Raw genomic sequence first — 12,372 nt, 5'->3', positions numbered from 1 at the left:
TGCTCCTCAAGAGCCCTGAATAAAGGGGTGCTGCATGTTCCTGCAAATGGCCAGTCCCTTCTCAACCCCTTGTCCCACATGAGGACTGCAGTCAGTGGAAGCTGGAGGAAAAGCAGCAAGAGGGATTTAGGCTAGATCTGAGATTTCCTGTACAGTCTGCCATCAGAATCACCCGAGAGCTTGAGTTGCATTCCAGGTTCCTGGGACCTGGTGATGAGACCTCCAGGAGGGCCCCCTGCTCCAGGTGATGGAGACAGGGAAAGGCTGAGAATTCTGGGGCTGGTGGGCTGGGGGTCCCAAAGGCATTCATTGGAGGGAGCCTCATGAATTGTGGAAGCAGAGGCATGGGTGCCCAAGACAGCTGGGCAGCCACCCCCAGACAGAGCCCTTTCCCCCTGGGTTTGTGCCAGCCCAAGACCTGGCTCTTTCCTGGACAAACTCAGTAGGGCCTGGGAAAGAAAGAGCAGTGATGTCAGGACAAGGGGTGGGTCTCAAATTGCCACTGAGATCTTTTCTTCCCACTGGGGAAAAAAAGGCTGTTCTAAAAATTCCAGATCCCACCCCCAACTAGTACTTGGTGAAGCTCAGGATGCTACCACTATTTTCAAATTCTTTTAGTTGTTATGACAGCTGTCTGGGATCCATGGCCAATTCTTGTCTCCCCCTGGGGGCTAAGTCCCAGGTAGACCAAGGACCCAGGGCAAGGCCTGCCAGAACAGCCTCCATTCCCTGCACTTGTATCTGGGTGCCCTTGTCCCCTGTGGCCCCAGGAAAGCTTGTAGCAGCCTCTCAAGCAAGGGCACAGAGGTCAGGGTGGCAGATTTCCCTCTCGCTAGCCTAGGGCGAGGGCCCATCTCCATGCTGCATTCCGCCACCCTCCACCATGCCCTTGGCCTACTGCATCCACATGCTTTCATCATAAGTGCTGAGAGGAGCAGGGGATGTAGGGCAAAGAGCTCTAAGAGCCGGAGTGTGGCTGGAGACCTGGGAGGCCCGCCCTCACCCCAGACTCCCTGTGTGAACCTGGGGCCAGGCTCCATGCCTTTCTGAGCCTCTTTCTCATCTGGGAATTGCAGGGATTGCCTAAATGATTTCAACAGCCAGTCTGCAGCTGTAGTTTCCTCTTTCCTCTGTTCCTTAGTGGAATGAGCTGCCTGCTTCTCTGATCCTCGTTGCTACAAACCCTAAAGGCAGATCCAGGAGCCATTGTCCCTTCGGACTCCCTGGAGGCCTCATCCTACACCTTCCTCCACCTGTCAGGGAGGGCGCTTCCTAGTCCCCTCTGGCCAACTGAGCCAGAAGATCTTGAAGGGGCCAGAGCTCTTTCTCCTAGAGCTGGGGCTCTCCAGCCAGTCCAGCTTTAATCCAGGACGTGGATTTGGGGTGGGACTGGGGTTTCCAGCAAGTGGGGTAGCTGCCTTTATGCAGTCCTTTGCTGAAGATTGAGTTGGGGTCCAGTTCCTTCTACCCCTGTCTTCCTCCCATCAGTCCTGGGTCCTCTTGATTCTGATGTTGACCCTGTCTCTCCTGTGCTGAGGCTCCTTGTTCTCTGTCCAGCCCCTGCAGCCTCCCAGCTTGCTGCTTCTCTTGCCTCTTTACACATCACTTCTTTTCCCCAAAGGCTGAGGTCCCTGCGAAATGAGAGCTGATCTGGAAAGCCCAGAACCACTTTCGGCTTTCTCTCCCTCCCGCCCGTCCAACCCCATCCTACCCCATATACACAGCTTTGGCATTAGGGTCAGGTAGAGCCTGGGAGGCTAGGGTATCTTATCCAATTGGTCAGTCATCCACTCTCTAGGTAAGTTGGTCACCTCACCTTGTGGATCTCAGTTTCCCTTTCTGTAAATGAGGCTGCCAAAAGTTCTTAATACATCTAAGAATTTACCTATATTTAAAATGTCCATTTTGTTTATTTTTAATTTTTTTTTAGGAGGTACCAGGGATTGAACCTAGAACCTCGTACATGGAAAGCAGGTGTTCAACCACTGAGCTACATTTGCTTCCCAAAACATGTTTATTTTAAAGTTTTAAAGGCTCAAGGCCCTAATTGTACCCTTACCCTGGAGACTAGTTTGAGTCTTCATCCCCTGATAGCCATAAAGGTCAGACTTGGGGTCAGGGATTTGTAGTGGAGAGACCCCCAGGTCTGGGGGGACAGGCTCTGAGTCTCACCTCCCTTCTGGCTGGACACCTTGGATGTTTATTGAGTGAAGTGGGCTGAGATTGCAGCCACTGGGGCATTCCGAGTTGTACTCCCACTCACCCTGGGTTCTGGAATGTGCTAATGAGTCTGTGTTCTCTGTCCTGGGTGTTGTGCCTGTGGCATGCTGCCCTCCCGGCAGGACCTAGCAGTGCTGCAGGACAAGTTGCGAATCTCCACCAAGAAGCTGGAGGAGTATGAGACCCTATTCAAGTGCCAGGAGGAGACAACGCAGAAGCTGGTGCTGGAGTACCAGGCTCGGCTGGAAGAGGGTGAGGAACGGCTGCGGCGGCAGCAGGAGGACAAGGACATCCAGATGAAGGGCATCATCAGCAGGTGAGGGTGGCCTGCTCCTGACCTAGACCCAGTCCCGGTACCACCTGCACTGATGGACAGACCTGTCCACCGCCCTCAAGTAGCCCTCAGACTTGTGGAGAGCCCAGAGGAGGGAAGGGTGTCCCAAGCAGGGGGACAGCATGAGCCCAGGCCTTAGAGGTGGGTGGTAGCCCAGAGTGTGGGGAGACCCCATATGGCGCATTGTTTCTTGATGGTGAGATGTGAAGTAAGTGATGGCAGAAGTGAGGCTGGACTGGTCAGCCAAGTCCTGCCCATGGAGGGCCTTTTGGTCCCCATAAGGAGTCAGGCTTGTCTTTGTAAGCTCTTTCGGGGGTAGGGGGGTTAGAAACTGGATTGGAGGTGTCAGGAAAGACTTTAAGATCAGATTGAGGGCGGGTAAGTAGGAATGAATGTCAGTTATATTCAGTAGGGGAAGGTGGGAGGTGAAGGAGAGGAAAACAGGAATAACCCCCAGGTTTCTACCAAGAACATCTGGGTGTATCGTAATGCCAACAGCTGAAATAAGGGGAACTCTGGAAGAGGAGCATTTTGGGTGGAGGTGGGGAGGGGGGAACAATGATGATGCTAGCTTTGGATGTGTTGCATTCTAAGGTACCTGTGCGTTAACTAGAAAAGATTTCCAGGGGAGCAATTGGTTTTACTGCTGATTCTCATCTTTATCTAGGGCTGATGTTTGTCCTATGTTGACTCCTCCATTTCTCTCTACCCCCCACCCCCACCCGTTTGTAGGGTGGGCAAACCCTCCTTGATGTCTGCAGGGGACAGGGAGTGCAATCAAGGTTTAGCATCTCAGGCCAACCCACTTGGTTCAAACCTGAGGTTTATTTCCTTGTGTCAGTAATACCAGGCACAAGAGCAGAGAAGGTGGATTTACCAACTTGTTTATTTGCGCCATGTAAGATCCTGTCATCAGGACACCTTGAGCAGGTGTGCAGTAGCTAGGAAATTCCCCCTTCTGGCCTCATCCTTTGTCCACTGCATAAATCCTTCCCAAATTCCTCTTATTTAGACCACTTTTTTCTCTGTTTTTAATTACCCTTTGCTCTATTTACCTATGGTTTTGTTCACTGTAGAAGAGTTAACATGGCCAGAGGGCCAGTAATACGGATGACGAGATTATGCTCACTTGACCTTCAGCTGCACTCTTGGTTCAACTCATGTTTGTAGTTCCAAGAATAGAAGCACTTTCTACCCTAACCTCCTACACTGTGGTTTGCATATTCTCTGAGAGGTATATGTGCTCCTGAATTCAGTGGCTTAGCACATTTATTAATATTTTCTACTAACCACTCCTGGTATATTTCCTTCTAATAGAAATGTCAATTAGGTCAATTTGGTTAATAGTGTCGTTCAGGTCTTCTCTATGCTTAGTGATTTCTCTATCAGACATTGTATTTTTCACTTCTACTTGTTCTATTATTGAGAAAAGGGTATTGAAATCTTCAATTATAGTTATAGGTTTATCTATTTCTCCTTTTATTTCTATTGGTTTTTGCTTTATGTACACAGAAACTTGGTTCTTTAGGTGCATACAGATTTTGATTTGTTATGTTCTCTTGTTGAACTGCTCTCTCTAACACTATAGCATGACCTTCTTTATCCCTGAATTATCTGCTTTGTCTGTCGTTAAATAGCCACCTTAACTTTCTTTCAATTACTTTTAGCATGTTATATTTTTTTCCATTTTTATACATTTAACCCATCTATGTCTTTATATATGAAGTAGTTTCTTTCATAGGCAGCTTATTACTGAGTCTTGCTTTTTTTCAAACCTGGCAGTTTTTGCCTTTTATTTGGAGTGTTTAGACCATTCACATTTAATATGATTATTGGTATAATTGCACTTAAATCTTTTATCTTGTTATTTGTTTTTTTTTTGTACCATCTGTTCTTTGTTCCTTTTTTTGTCTTGCTTTCTTTTGGATTGAGGGTTTTGTTTTTTGTATTTTTTAAATGATTCTATTTTATCTCCTTTATTAGCTGTATCTCTTTGTTAGTTGCTTTAGGGCAGGAGTCAGCTAACCTTCTGTAAAGGAGCAGATAGTAAATCTTTTAGGCTTTTAGGCTATAAGGTTAACTCCGCCCTTACAGCAGAACGATTTGTTTGGTATGCCTGTATCTGTAAACAGGTGGCAGGCCGGATTTGGCTCTCAGGGTATAATGATAGGAAATCTGTCATTCTTGTATTTGTTCCTCTGTATATAATGTGTCATTTTTCTCTGCTGTTTTTAAGATTCTTTATCACTGGTTTTCAGCAACTTGATTATGATGTGCCTTGGTGCGGTTTTCTTTTCAAGTTTCTTGGATTTGTTGAGCTCTTAGATCTGTGGATTTATAGTTTTCAACACATTTGGATAAAATTTTGACCATTATTTCAAGAAATATTGTCTTCCACCTATCACTTTTCTGAGACTCCCCATCACACATATGTTAGCCTGCTTTATATTGTCCTATATTTCACTGCTGTTTTTGTTTAATTGTTTTATCATTTTTTTGCTTTCATTTTGGATAACTTTAATGACTATCTTCAAATTCACTAATCATTTCTTCTTCAGTGTCTAACTAGCTATTAATCTCATCTAATATTTTGTCATTTCAGATATTGTATTTTCTACCTCTGGAATTTCAGCTTGTGTTTTTTTTCTTAATTCCTTCCACTTTTCTTCTCATCATGTTCATACTCTCCTCGATCTTCCTGAAGATATGGAATATATTTAGAATAGTTCTTTTTTAAAATCAATTTTATTGATACATATTAATAAAGCATACAGTCCATCCAAAGTGTACAGTCAGTGGTATTTGGTATAATCAACTACTTGTACATTCATTACTTTAATCATTATTAGAGCATTTTCGTTATTCTAATAATAATAAACACATAAAAAGAGCAGTTTTTTTTATTGTCCTTATCTACTAATTCTGTGACATTTCTTTGTCTTTTTTTATTGATTACTTTTCCTCCTGGTAATGGGATTATATTTTTCTGCTTCTTTGCCTGTCTGGTAATTTTTGGTTGGATGCCAGATGTTGTGTGTATTTTACATAGTTGGGTGCTGTTTTTGTGTTCCTTTAAAATTTTTCGGGCTTTGTTCTGAGATACAGTGAGGTTGCTTGGAATCAGTTTGATCCTTTGAGGCTTAGTTTCTTGTTAGTTTGTTTTTTTCAAGCCTTAGTTTTTAAAAAGTTTTATTAGGATGCATTCCAGACAGCCTTTAGTCTGAGCCTAATTTGGCTCCACTATTGAGGCAATTTCTGGGGTTTCTCTTTGATGTCCTGTGTGCTAGGAAGTCTCTCTATTCTAGCTGGTAAAATATGAACTATTCCTAGTGGTTATTTTGTATATTTCTGTCCAGCAATTCTTCCCCCAGTTTGTCCATTTTCTCACACCCAGGCAGTTTGGAACTCAGCCAGAGACTGAAGGAGGCCCCTCGGGAGTTTATCTCTGTATAACTTCCTCCTCTCTAGCAATCACCCAACAAATCCTAGCCACTGTGACCACCTTGACCTCCCACGGTCTCCTCGTTCTGTGAGACCCCCAGCTCTGTTTGGGCTTCCCCAACCCCGTCTTTGCTTTGCTGAAAACTCCAGACAGTGAACTGGGGCACTTGTAGGGCTCACCTTGTTTGTTTCCCTTCTCTTAGGAATCACTGTTCTGTGCTGCCTGTTGTTAAGTGTCTGAAAACTTTTGTTTCATATATTTTGTCCAGTTTCACTTTTTTATTTTTTTTAAGGCAGGAAGGTAAACCTGGTCCCTGTTATTCCGTCATAGTCAGAAGCAGAAGTCTCTTCCTCCAAAGTAATTTCCCTTCTGAGTGATATCATCTAACACACCTCTCCTCTCCTCCCCCATACACAAGTCTTACATGCTTCTCCCAACATCTCACCTTCCTATAATGAGGCACCCACCTTGGCATGGTCCCCACACCCCTTCCTCCTGGTCCACAACCCCTGACCTCGCATCCCATTGACTTCTTTTTTTTTTTAATTTCCACCCATTGACTTCTCACATCAGCCCTGTGTGGTTCCTACTTCACTGTGCTTAACCTCCCTTTACATCTACTATGAAAGGGGCTAAGACCTGCCCAGTTGTTGAGACTGCTCTGGGCTAGAGAAATGTCAGGGTAGAGATGGAACATCCATTAGGAGTGATGAGCTCACCAGAGAAGAGTACATAGAGTGAGAACAGAAGGCTGAGGCCAGAGCTCTGTGGAACCCTGGCTTTCTAGGAGTAGTAGCCTGAGAGGTAGGAAACAAGCTGGACAGTGTGGGGTCTACAAGATAAAAGAAGAAAATTGGAAAATGGGAGTGATCAGCAGGGATAAATGCCTCAGGGAGACAAATGAAGGCTAGGAGAGGTCTCGCAGCAAGAGAACCTGGTGACAGGTCCAAACCTCTTGCCTCTGCGCTTTTGCAGATGGTGCTCCCTCATCTCTGGTCGTTTTCCCACCTGCAAACACTTGTTCTTCATATGGTCAGGTCCAGTGTATGAATCCCTACCCCGCCCTCAGGAAAGATAGTTACTTCCTCTTCTCTGTTCCTCTGGTCGTCCCCATGCCAGTTTCTAGCACAGCCACAGCCATCCCGGGTATTGTCTGCACCCCTACTGCACGGTCACCTCCTTGAGGGAAAAGCTAACATGTCATTCATCTCATACTTTGAGTGCCCAACACAGAGCCCTGCATAGCCTCAGAGAATATAGATGGATGGATGGGTGAATGGTGGGTGGAAAGAGAGACAGCCCTAGAGCCTTTCAGGGCCTGCAATTCCCACCTGTATCATAGGTTCTATGGCAGCACCACCTGCCTTGCTTTACCCTGTAGGAGTTGTGAGGGCCTAATGCCTAGGACCTCCCACCTTGGCTTCTGGAAGAACATCAGGAAAGGGACAGCCCCAAGGGATTTCAGAACAGAGTCTAGGAAGGGTGGAGAGGAGTCCAGGAAGGAGTAGACCAAGCCCATATTAGTCGCTGTGTGCCTGCAACCAGGGGGCACTGCCTCAGGCAGGTTTGGCAGGGGGGTTGTGGCCCACAGAGGAGCTTCCTAGTGTGTCTTCCGTGTGGATGCGATGGGGTTTTTCCCACAAAGCCTCATGCCACCTCTTGGCCTGCTCCCTCAAGTACCAACCTGACTCCCTGTTTCTGGTTGCAGGTTGATGTCAGTGGAAGAAGAGCTGAAGAAGGACCATGCAGAAATGCAAGCAGCTGTAGACTCCAAACAGAAGATCATAGACGCCCAGGTGGGGGCAGCGCACATTCTGGCCCATTAATTGGCCTCAGGTGTTAGAAAACCTGGGGTGAGGAGCAGATGACTCTGGTTTCTCCACATCCTTAGTCATACCCCCCTCTAAAAAAACTGAGGAGGAATAAGAGATCAGGACCTCTGACTCTGAGAAGTCAGACCTGTGGGTCTCAGTGGGCGACAAGCTCACTTAGGACAATCTGTGAAAGGGGAGGCATGGATCTCCCCCTTGCTGGGCCTTGGCAGGCATTACTTTTCACCAGGGGTGCTGACCAAAGAGTGGAAGCTATTCGTAGGGGCACAGGGAAGGGAAAGGTGGGATGGGGGTGATAGCAGGCTGGGCAGAGGGGGCAGTGAGGCTCTTTACAGAGCTGTGGTTTCCGTACTCTCACTGGCCCAGGAATGGGGCCTTGCTCAGAAACATGAGCTGCAAAGCCTGTTGGGAGCTGTGGTCTCTGCGTCATACCCCTCCCCCCCCAGACACACACGTACTCAACAGTGAGGGTGCCCAATGCCTGGCCTCGGGACCTTGGGGCCTCAGGGCTGATATGTGACATGACCAGAGCTGCCCTGTGGGAGATGAGAAGCAGGTGAGGGGGTAGAGCTTGGAGACCCTACAGGAAGGCAGGCTGCCGATGGCATCTTGGCCCAGCGAGCATGCTGCTCCTCAGCCAGATACCCTCCCACCCTTGGCCCGTGGTCCACTCCTCACCATCTCTGTGTCTTCTCCAGGCCACCTCCTTCCCCCTCTCCCAGACCCTGCTTGTAGGCACCCACAGCCGAGGGCTTCTTCCCGGCACTGTCCCCATCCCACAGCTGCCACTCATGCCTGCCTTGTCCACAGGAGAAGCGTATCGCCTCGCTGGACGCCGCCAACGCCCGCCTCATGAGCGCCCTGACCCAGCTGAAAGAGAGGTACAGCATGCAAGCCCGTAACGGCATCTCCCCCACCAACCCCACCAAATTGCAGATTACTGAGAACGGCGAGTTCCGAAACAGCAGCAATTGTTAACCTGCCCAAGGAGGGAGGAGCCTGCCCAAGGAGAGGGAGGACTGTGGTGGCCGAGGGCAGGGTCTCGGCCCGGGGAGGAGCGCCCCCACAGCCGCAGCCCCGGTGCGGGCGGCAAGAGGCCGACGCTCGGCTCCCCCCGCCCTCTGCCTGCTGCCCCGGAGGCGGGCCACAGAGGGGCCACAGAGGGAGCAGCGTGAGACTGACGCAGCGGAGGCCGGCTCACCAGCCCGCTCCCCTCTCTTCCGGCTGAGAAGTGCGTTTGGGTGCAGGCGGAAGAGACTGCACGCAGGGGAGCGGGACAGCCTGGCGGGAGCAGAGGGCCTGCCAGAAACCTGTCTTTGTTGATTACTGAATTTGGTGATTACTGAATTTGTCACCCTTTCCTCCTTGACCTGGCCAAGTGCATGTACCCCACGTCCTCCCCAGGGAGGGAGCTGCCTGCAGAGGAGGAAGGATTAGAGCTGGCTGCCTACTCCTGTGGCTTCCCTGGCCTCCTCAGAGGCCCAGGACTCCTTGGCAGCCAGGCCCCTGCCCTGTGGGACCTGCCCCCGCAGGTCAGTCAGCAGGCCTGGAGATGGTGGGAGGGCGCAGAGCTGTGAGGGTGCCGTGGTCGCCGGCCCCTCCCTGACCACCTGCCCCTGCATGCGGCCTGCCGGGCCCTTCCTGGCCGTGAGGAACCAAGGACCTCACCCCCACATACCTGTGCCCAGGCTCCCACCTTCCCTCTCCTCAGCTGTATTGCCACATAGACCCAGAGAGGAGCCTGGCTCTGTCTTCTTGACTCTCGTACCGGAGTGGACGACCCCCGTCCTCCCAGACTTGCCACAGGGCCCAGGCTGATGCTCTGGGGTCTCCCAAAGCCAAAGGCCCGGGCCGAGTTGGCCCAGGTCACACTGTGCGTGGTGCCTGCCCCTGTCCCAGGGGCCCAGTGCATCCGGGGCACAGCGGCCCTGCAGGGCGTGGCTACCTGGTGCTCACCCTGAGAGAAACGGTGGTTTTTCCTCTGACTGATGGTTTAAAAAGAAAAAATTCTAATGCCCACAGGCCCTGAGAAGGTGGATAACTGTGATTTTTTTTCCTTTCACAGTATGCATTAGAAACAAAAGCCCGCTTGCTCGCTTGCTGGAACACAGGGGCCTTTTAAATTGAGCGTGCGCACTGCATGGGAAATAGCAGCCCTGGAGGATGTTAGACTTGCTCCCTCTCCAAGACAGCAGCAGCCTGCACCAGGCCCCATGTGCGGCCAGCCTCCTCCTCACCCCTCCCGGCCCCCCAGCCAAGGACCAGGCGCTGCAGACAGGGGAGGGGCGCACGCCCACAGCTGGGGCTGGTTTCCCTCGGCTCTAGGCTGTTGTGGAGCTTACCAGCCCCACCCCACCACCCCCTTGTGGGACGTAGGTGGGCAGGAGCTGGGACCCCGGGCCCTCCGTGTTCACACCCACTGCGGATTTCAGGCCTTGGCCCTAGGCCAGGGCCAAGTGAGCTTGGGCCGTGGGGTCTTCCAGCTCCAACTCACCCTCGGGATGCTGAGGAGGACCCTTGGAAAGAGGTGCTGAGCCCCCCGCCGCCCCTACAGCTGGGAACGTGCCCCAGGGCCAGGGTTGACGCCAAGCCCACCCCCCCAAGAAGGGTGGACGTGCAGGAGGGATGGCCCAGAACCTGCTCTGCACTCCACCCTGGCCCATGGGCAGGGGATGGGCAGCTCCCTGGGAGGGGGCTTGTAGGTGTCACTTCAATTCACTTAAGGCCAGAGGTGGATGCTGGCACAGAGGTCCCCAAGTGGCATCAACCTCAGGAAGGGAGGCGGCAGGGGCCCGCATGCATCCGTCTGTGCCCCTGCGCCTTGCATTGCCGACCGGGGAGGCCACACAGGCAGGGCCTGGCTCCAGGGTTGCCCTCCCCTGGTTCAGAGTCGTCCCTCTGCGGCCCTGTGAGTCCCACCCTCCTTCCCACCCCTCTCCCAGATGGGGCGCGGCAGAGCGTCCTCGGACTGAGCACCTCTTAGCAATACGGGGTTTCGGGGCCTGAGCAGGCGGCGCAGGAGGCAGCGGCAGTGGCGGTGCTGGCCGCCCGTGGTGGGGTGGGCTCTCAGGCGAGGACCTTCTTTACCTAGTGCAAAAACTGTAAAAGTGTACAGACTCTTCACAGATTTTTATCTTAACTGCAAGTCTGACGGTTTTTGTAAATGTTCTTGGTGTTTGGCTGTAATGTAACTACTCACCTGATGATTGTACATAGTCCTCTAGTCCCGGTGCTGCTGAGGGCTGGCCAGAACTGCTGCTCTCCCGGTGGGCTTTATTTTATTTGTTAACCTAGAGAACAGTATTGGGCAGGAGAAAGGGGGTTGGGTGCTTGTGGATTTTCCCTGCCTGCAGCATTTACTTGTTGGCCTTGTGACTCCCTGCCCGGGGGCGGCTGATGGGGGCGTGTGTGCAGGCTGTGAAGAGGCTGCCGAGACCCGGCGGCCCCAGGCGTGGACCCTGCTGCAGCCGAGGCAGGCAGCGCAGAGGTCGCTGAAGGAAGGGGATGGAGGACCAGGCAGTTGGTCCCTGCGTCGGCAAGTCCAGGGCCTAGGACCCCATCACTAACTAGGCCTCCGGCGCTGCTGGAGGAAGCCCCCTCCCACCCCTGCCAGCACAGAGAAGCCTTTTTCATAACTTTTATGTTCAGAGTGAAGGAAACTGCCAAACTTCCTCTGAGTGAAGATGCTCCAACTGCCCAGAAAAGGGGGTGGGGAAGGCCAGAGCTCCTTGTGTCCGCACCCCCCAGAGCACCTGCCCCAGTACACCTCTGCCCCTCCCACCCCGCCCGTCTGCGGAAGCCAGACATCCAGGGAAGCAGCCCTCTCTTTTCTACACACCCAGCCCCAAACCTGACCCCAGCCCCCGCACCGTGCCCCTTCTTCCCCTTCTTCCCCCCTTTTGTAAGTATGTGAAAAGGAAAAAAATGTAAACTTTGGGGTTTTGGCTGGAGCTTCTCCCTCCAGCTGTGACTTTTAACTATGTAATAATGTACAGAGAAAGTTGTTGGTGTTCTAAGACTCTGTGTGGCTGTGCAATTTCTGTACATTTGCAATTAGAAATATTAAAGATTTATTTAGCTATTTTAAGCCTGACTCGCCTCTCTGTTCAGCTGTGTCCAGGGTAACTTTAGAGGGGCTGGCTCTGCACAGTGGGTGGGCACCATGCTTTCCCAAAGGAACCCCAGCCTGTGGCTCACCCTGGTGGCAGTTGTGGGCAGGGGGGACCCCTCTTCCTCCCTGCCACTCACCTTTTTACTGCAGGCGCTGCATTACACACTTCCACATTCGCCAGGTCTCAACTGTAGGAGGGCAGTGGCCCAGAGTCACCAGCAAGTCCTGGCTGAGCTGGCCTCAGCCCAAGCTTCTGGCTCCTGGAAGGCTTGACTCGGGGCTCTCCCCAGCCTGACCCCCGACCCACTCCAAGGCCTTCCGCTGCACCGCTGTAGAGAGGAGCTTGCAGCCTTGGGCCCTGCCCAGCAGGTTCCAGGCACCGCCTTTCAACTCGGTGACCCTCGGGGCTCAGTGCATCTTCTTTTTTCACCCG

At 51.5% G+C, this 12,372-nt stretch overlaps 1 protein-coding gene across 19 annotated transcripts in view; it reads left to right on the top strand.

The window, feature by feature from the left end:
- Window positions 1-11,915, top strand: part of DAB2IP (DAB2 interacting protein) — a 195,398-nt gene extending 183,483 nt beyond the window's left edge. For 10 of the 19 annotated variants that reach the window (XM_058302450.1, XM_058302443.1, XM_071217022.1 and 7 more), the window contains 4 exons: window positions 2,343-2,536; window positions 7,705-7,792; window positions 8,639-8,709; window positions 9,894-11,915. In XM_058302450.1, coding sequence (XP_058158433.1) covers window positions 2,343-2,536; window positions 7,705-7,792; window positions 8,639-8,709; window positions 9,894-9,903 — 363 coding nt within the window. In that variant the 3' untranslated portion in view covers window positions 9,904-11,915. Of the gene's footprint in view, window positions 1-2,342; window positions 2,537-7,704; window positions 7,793-8,638; window positions 9,155-9,893 lie in introns of those variants that run through there. The other 9 variants (XM_058302437.2, XM_058302444.2, XM_058302441.2 and 6 more) reach the window with 2 other exon arrangements.
- The last annotated feature ends 457 nt before the right edge of the window (window positions 11,916-12,372 follow it).

This window comes from Dasypus novemcinctus, chromosome 8 (assembly GCF_030445035.2).
Source record: "Dasypus novemcinctus isolate mDasNov1 chromosome 8, mDasNov1.1.hap2, whole genome shotgun sequence".
Classification (NCBI taxonomy): domain Eukaryota; kingdom Metazoa; phylum Chordata; class Mammalia; order Cingulata; family Dasypodidae; genus Dasypus; species Dasypus novemcinctus.
This window is presented reverse-complemented; position numbering and strand designations above follow the sequence as displayed.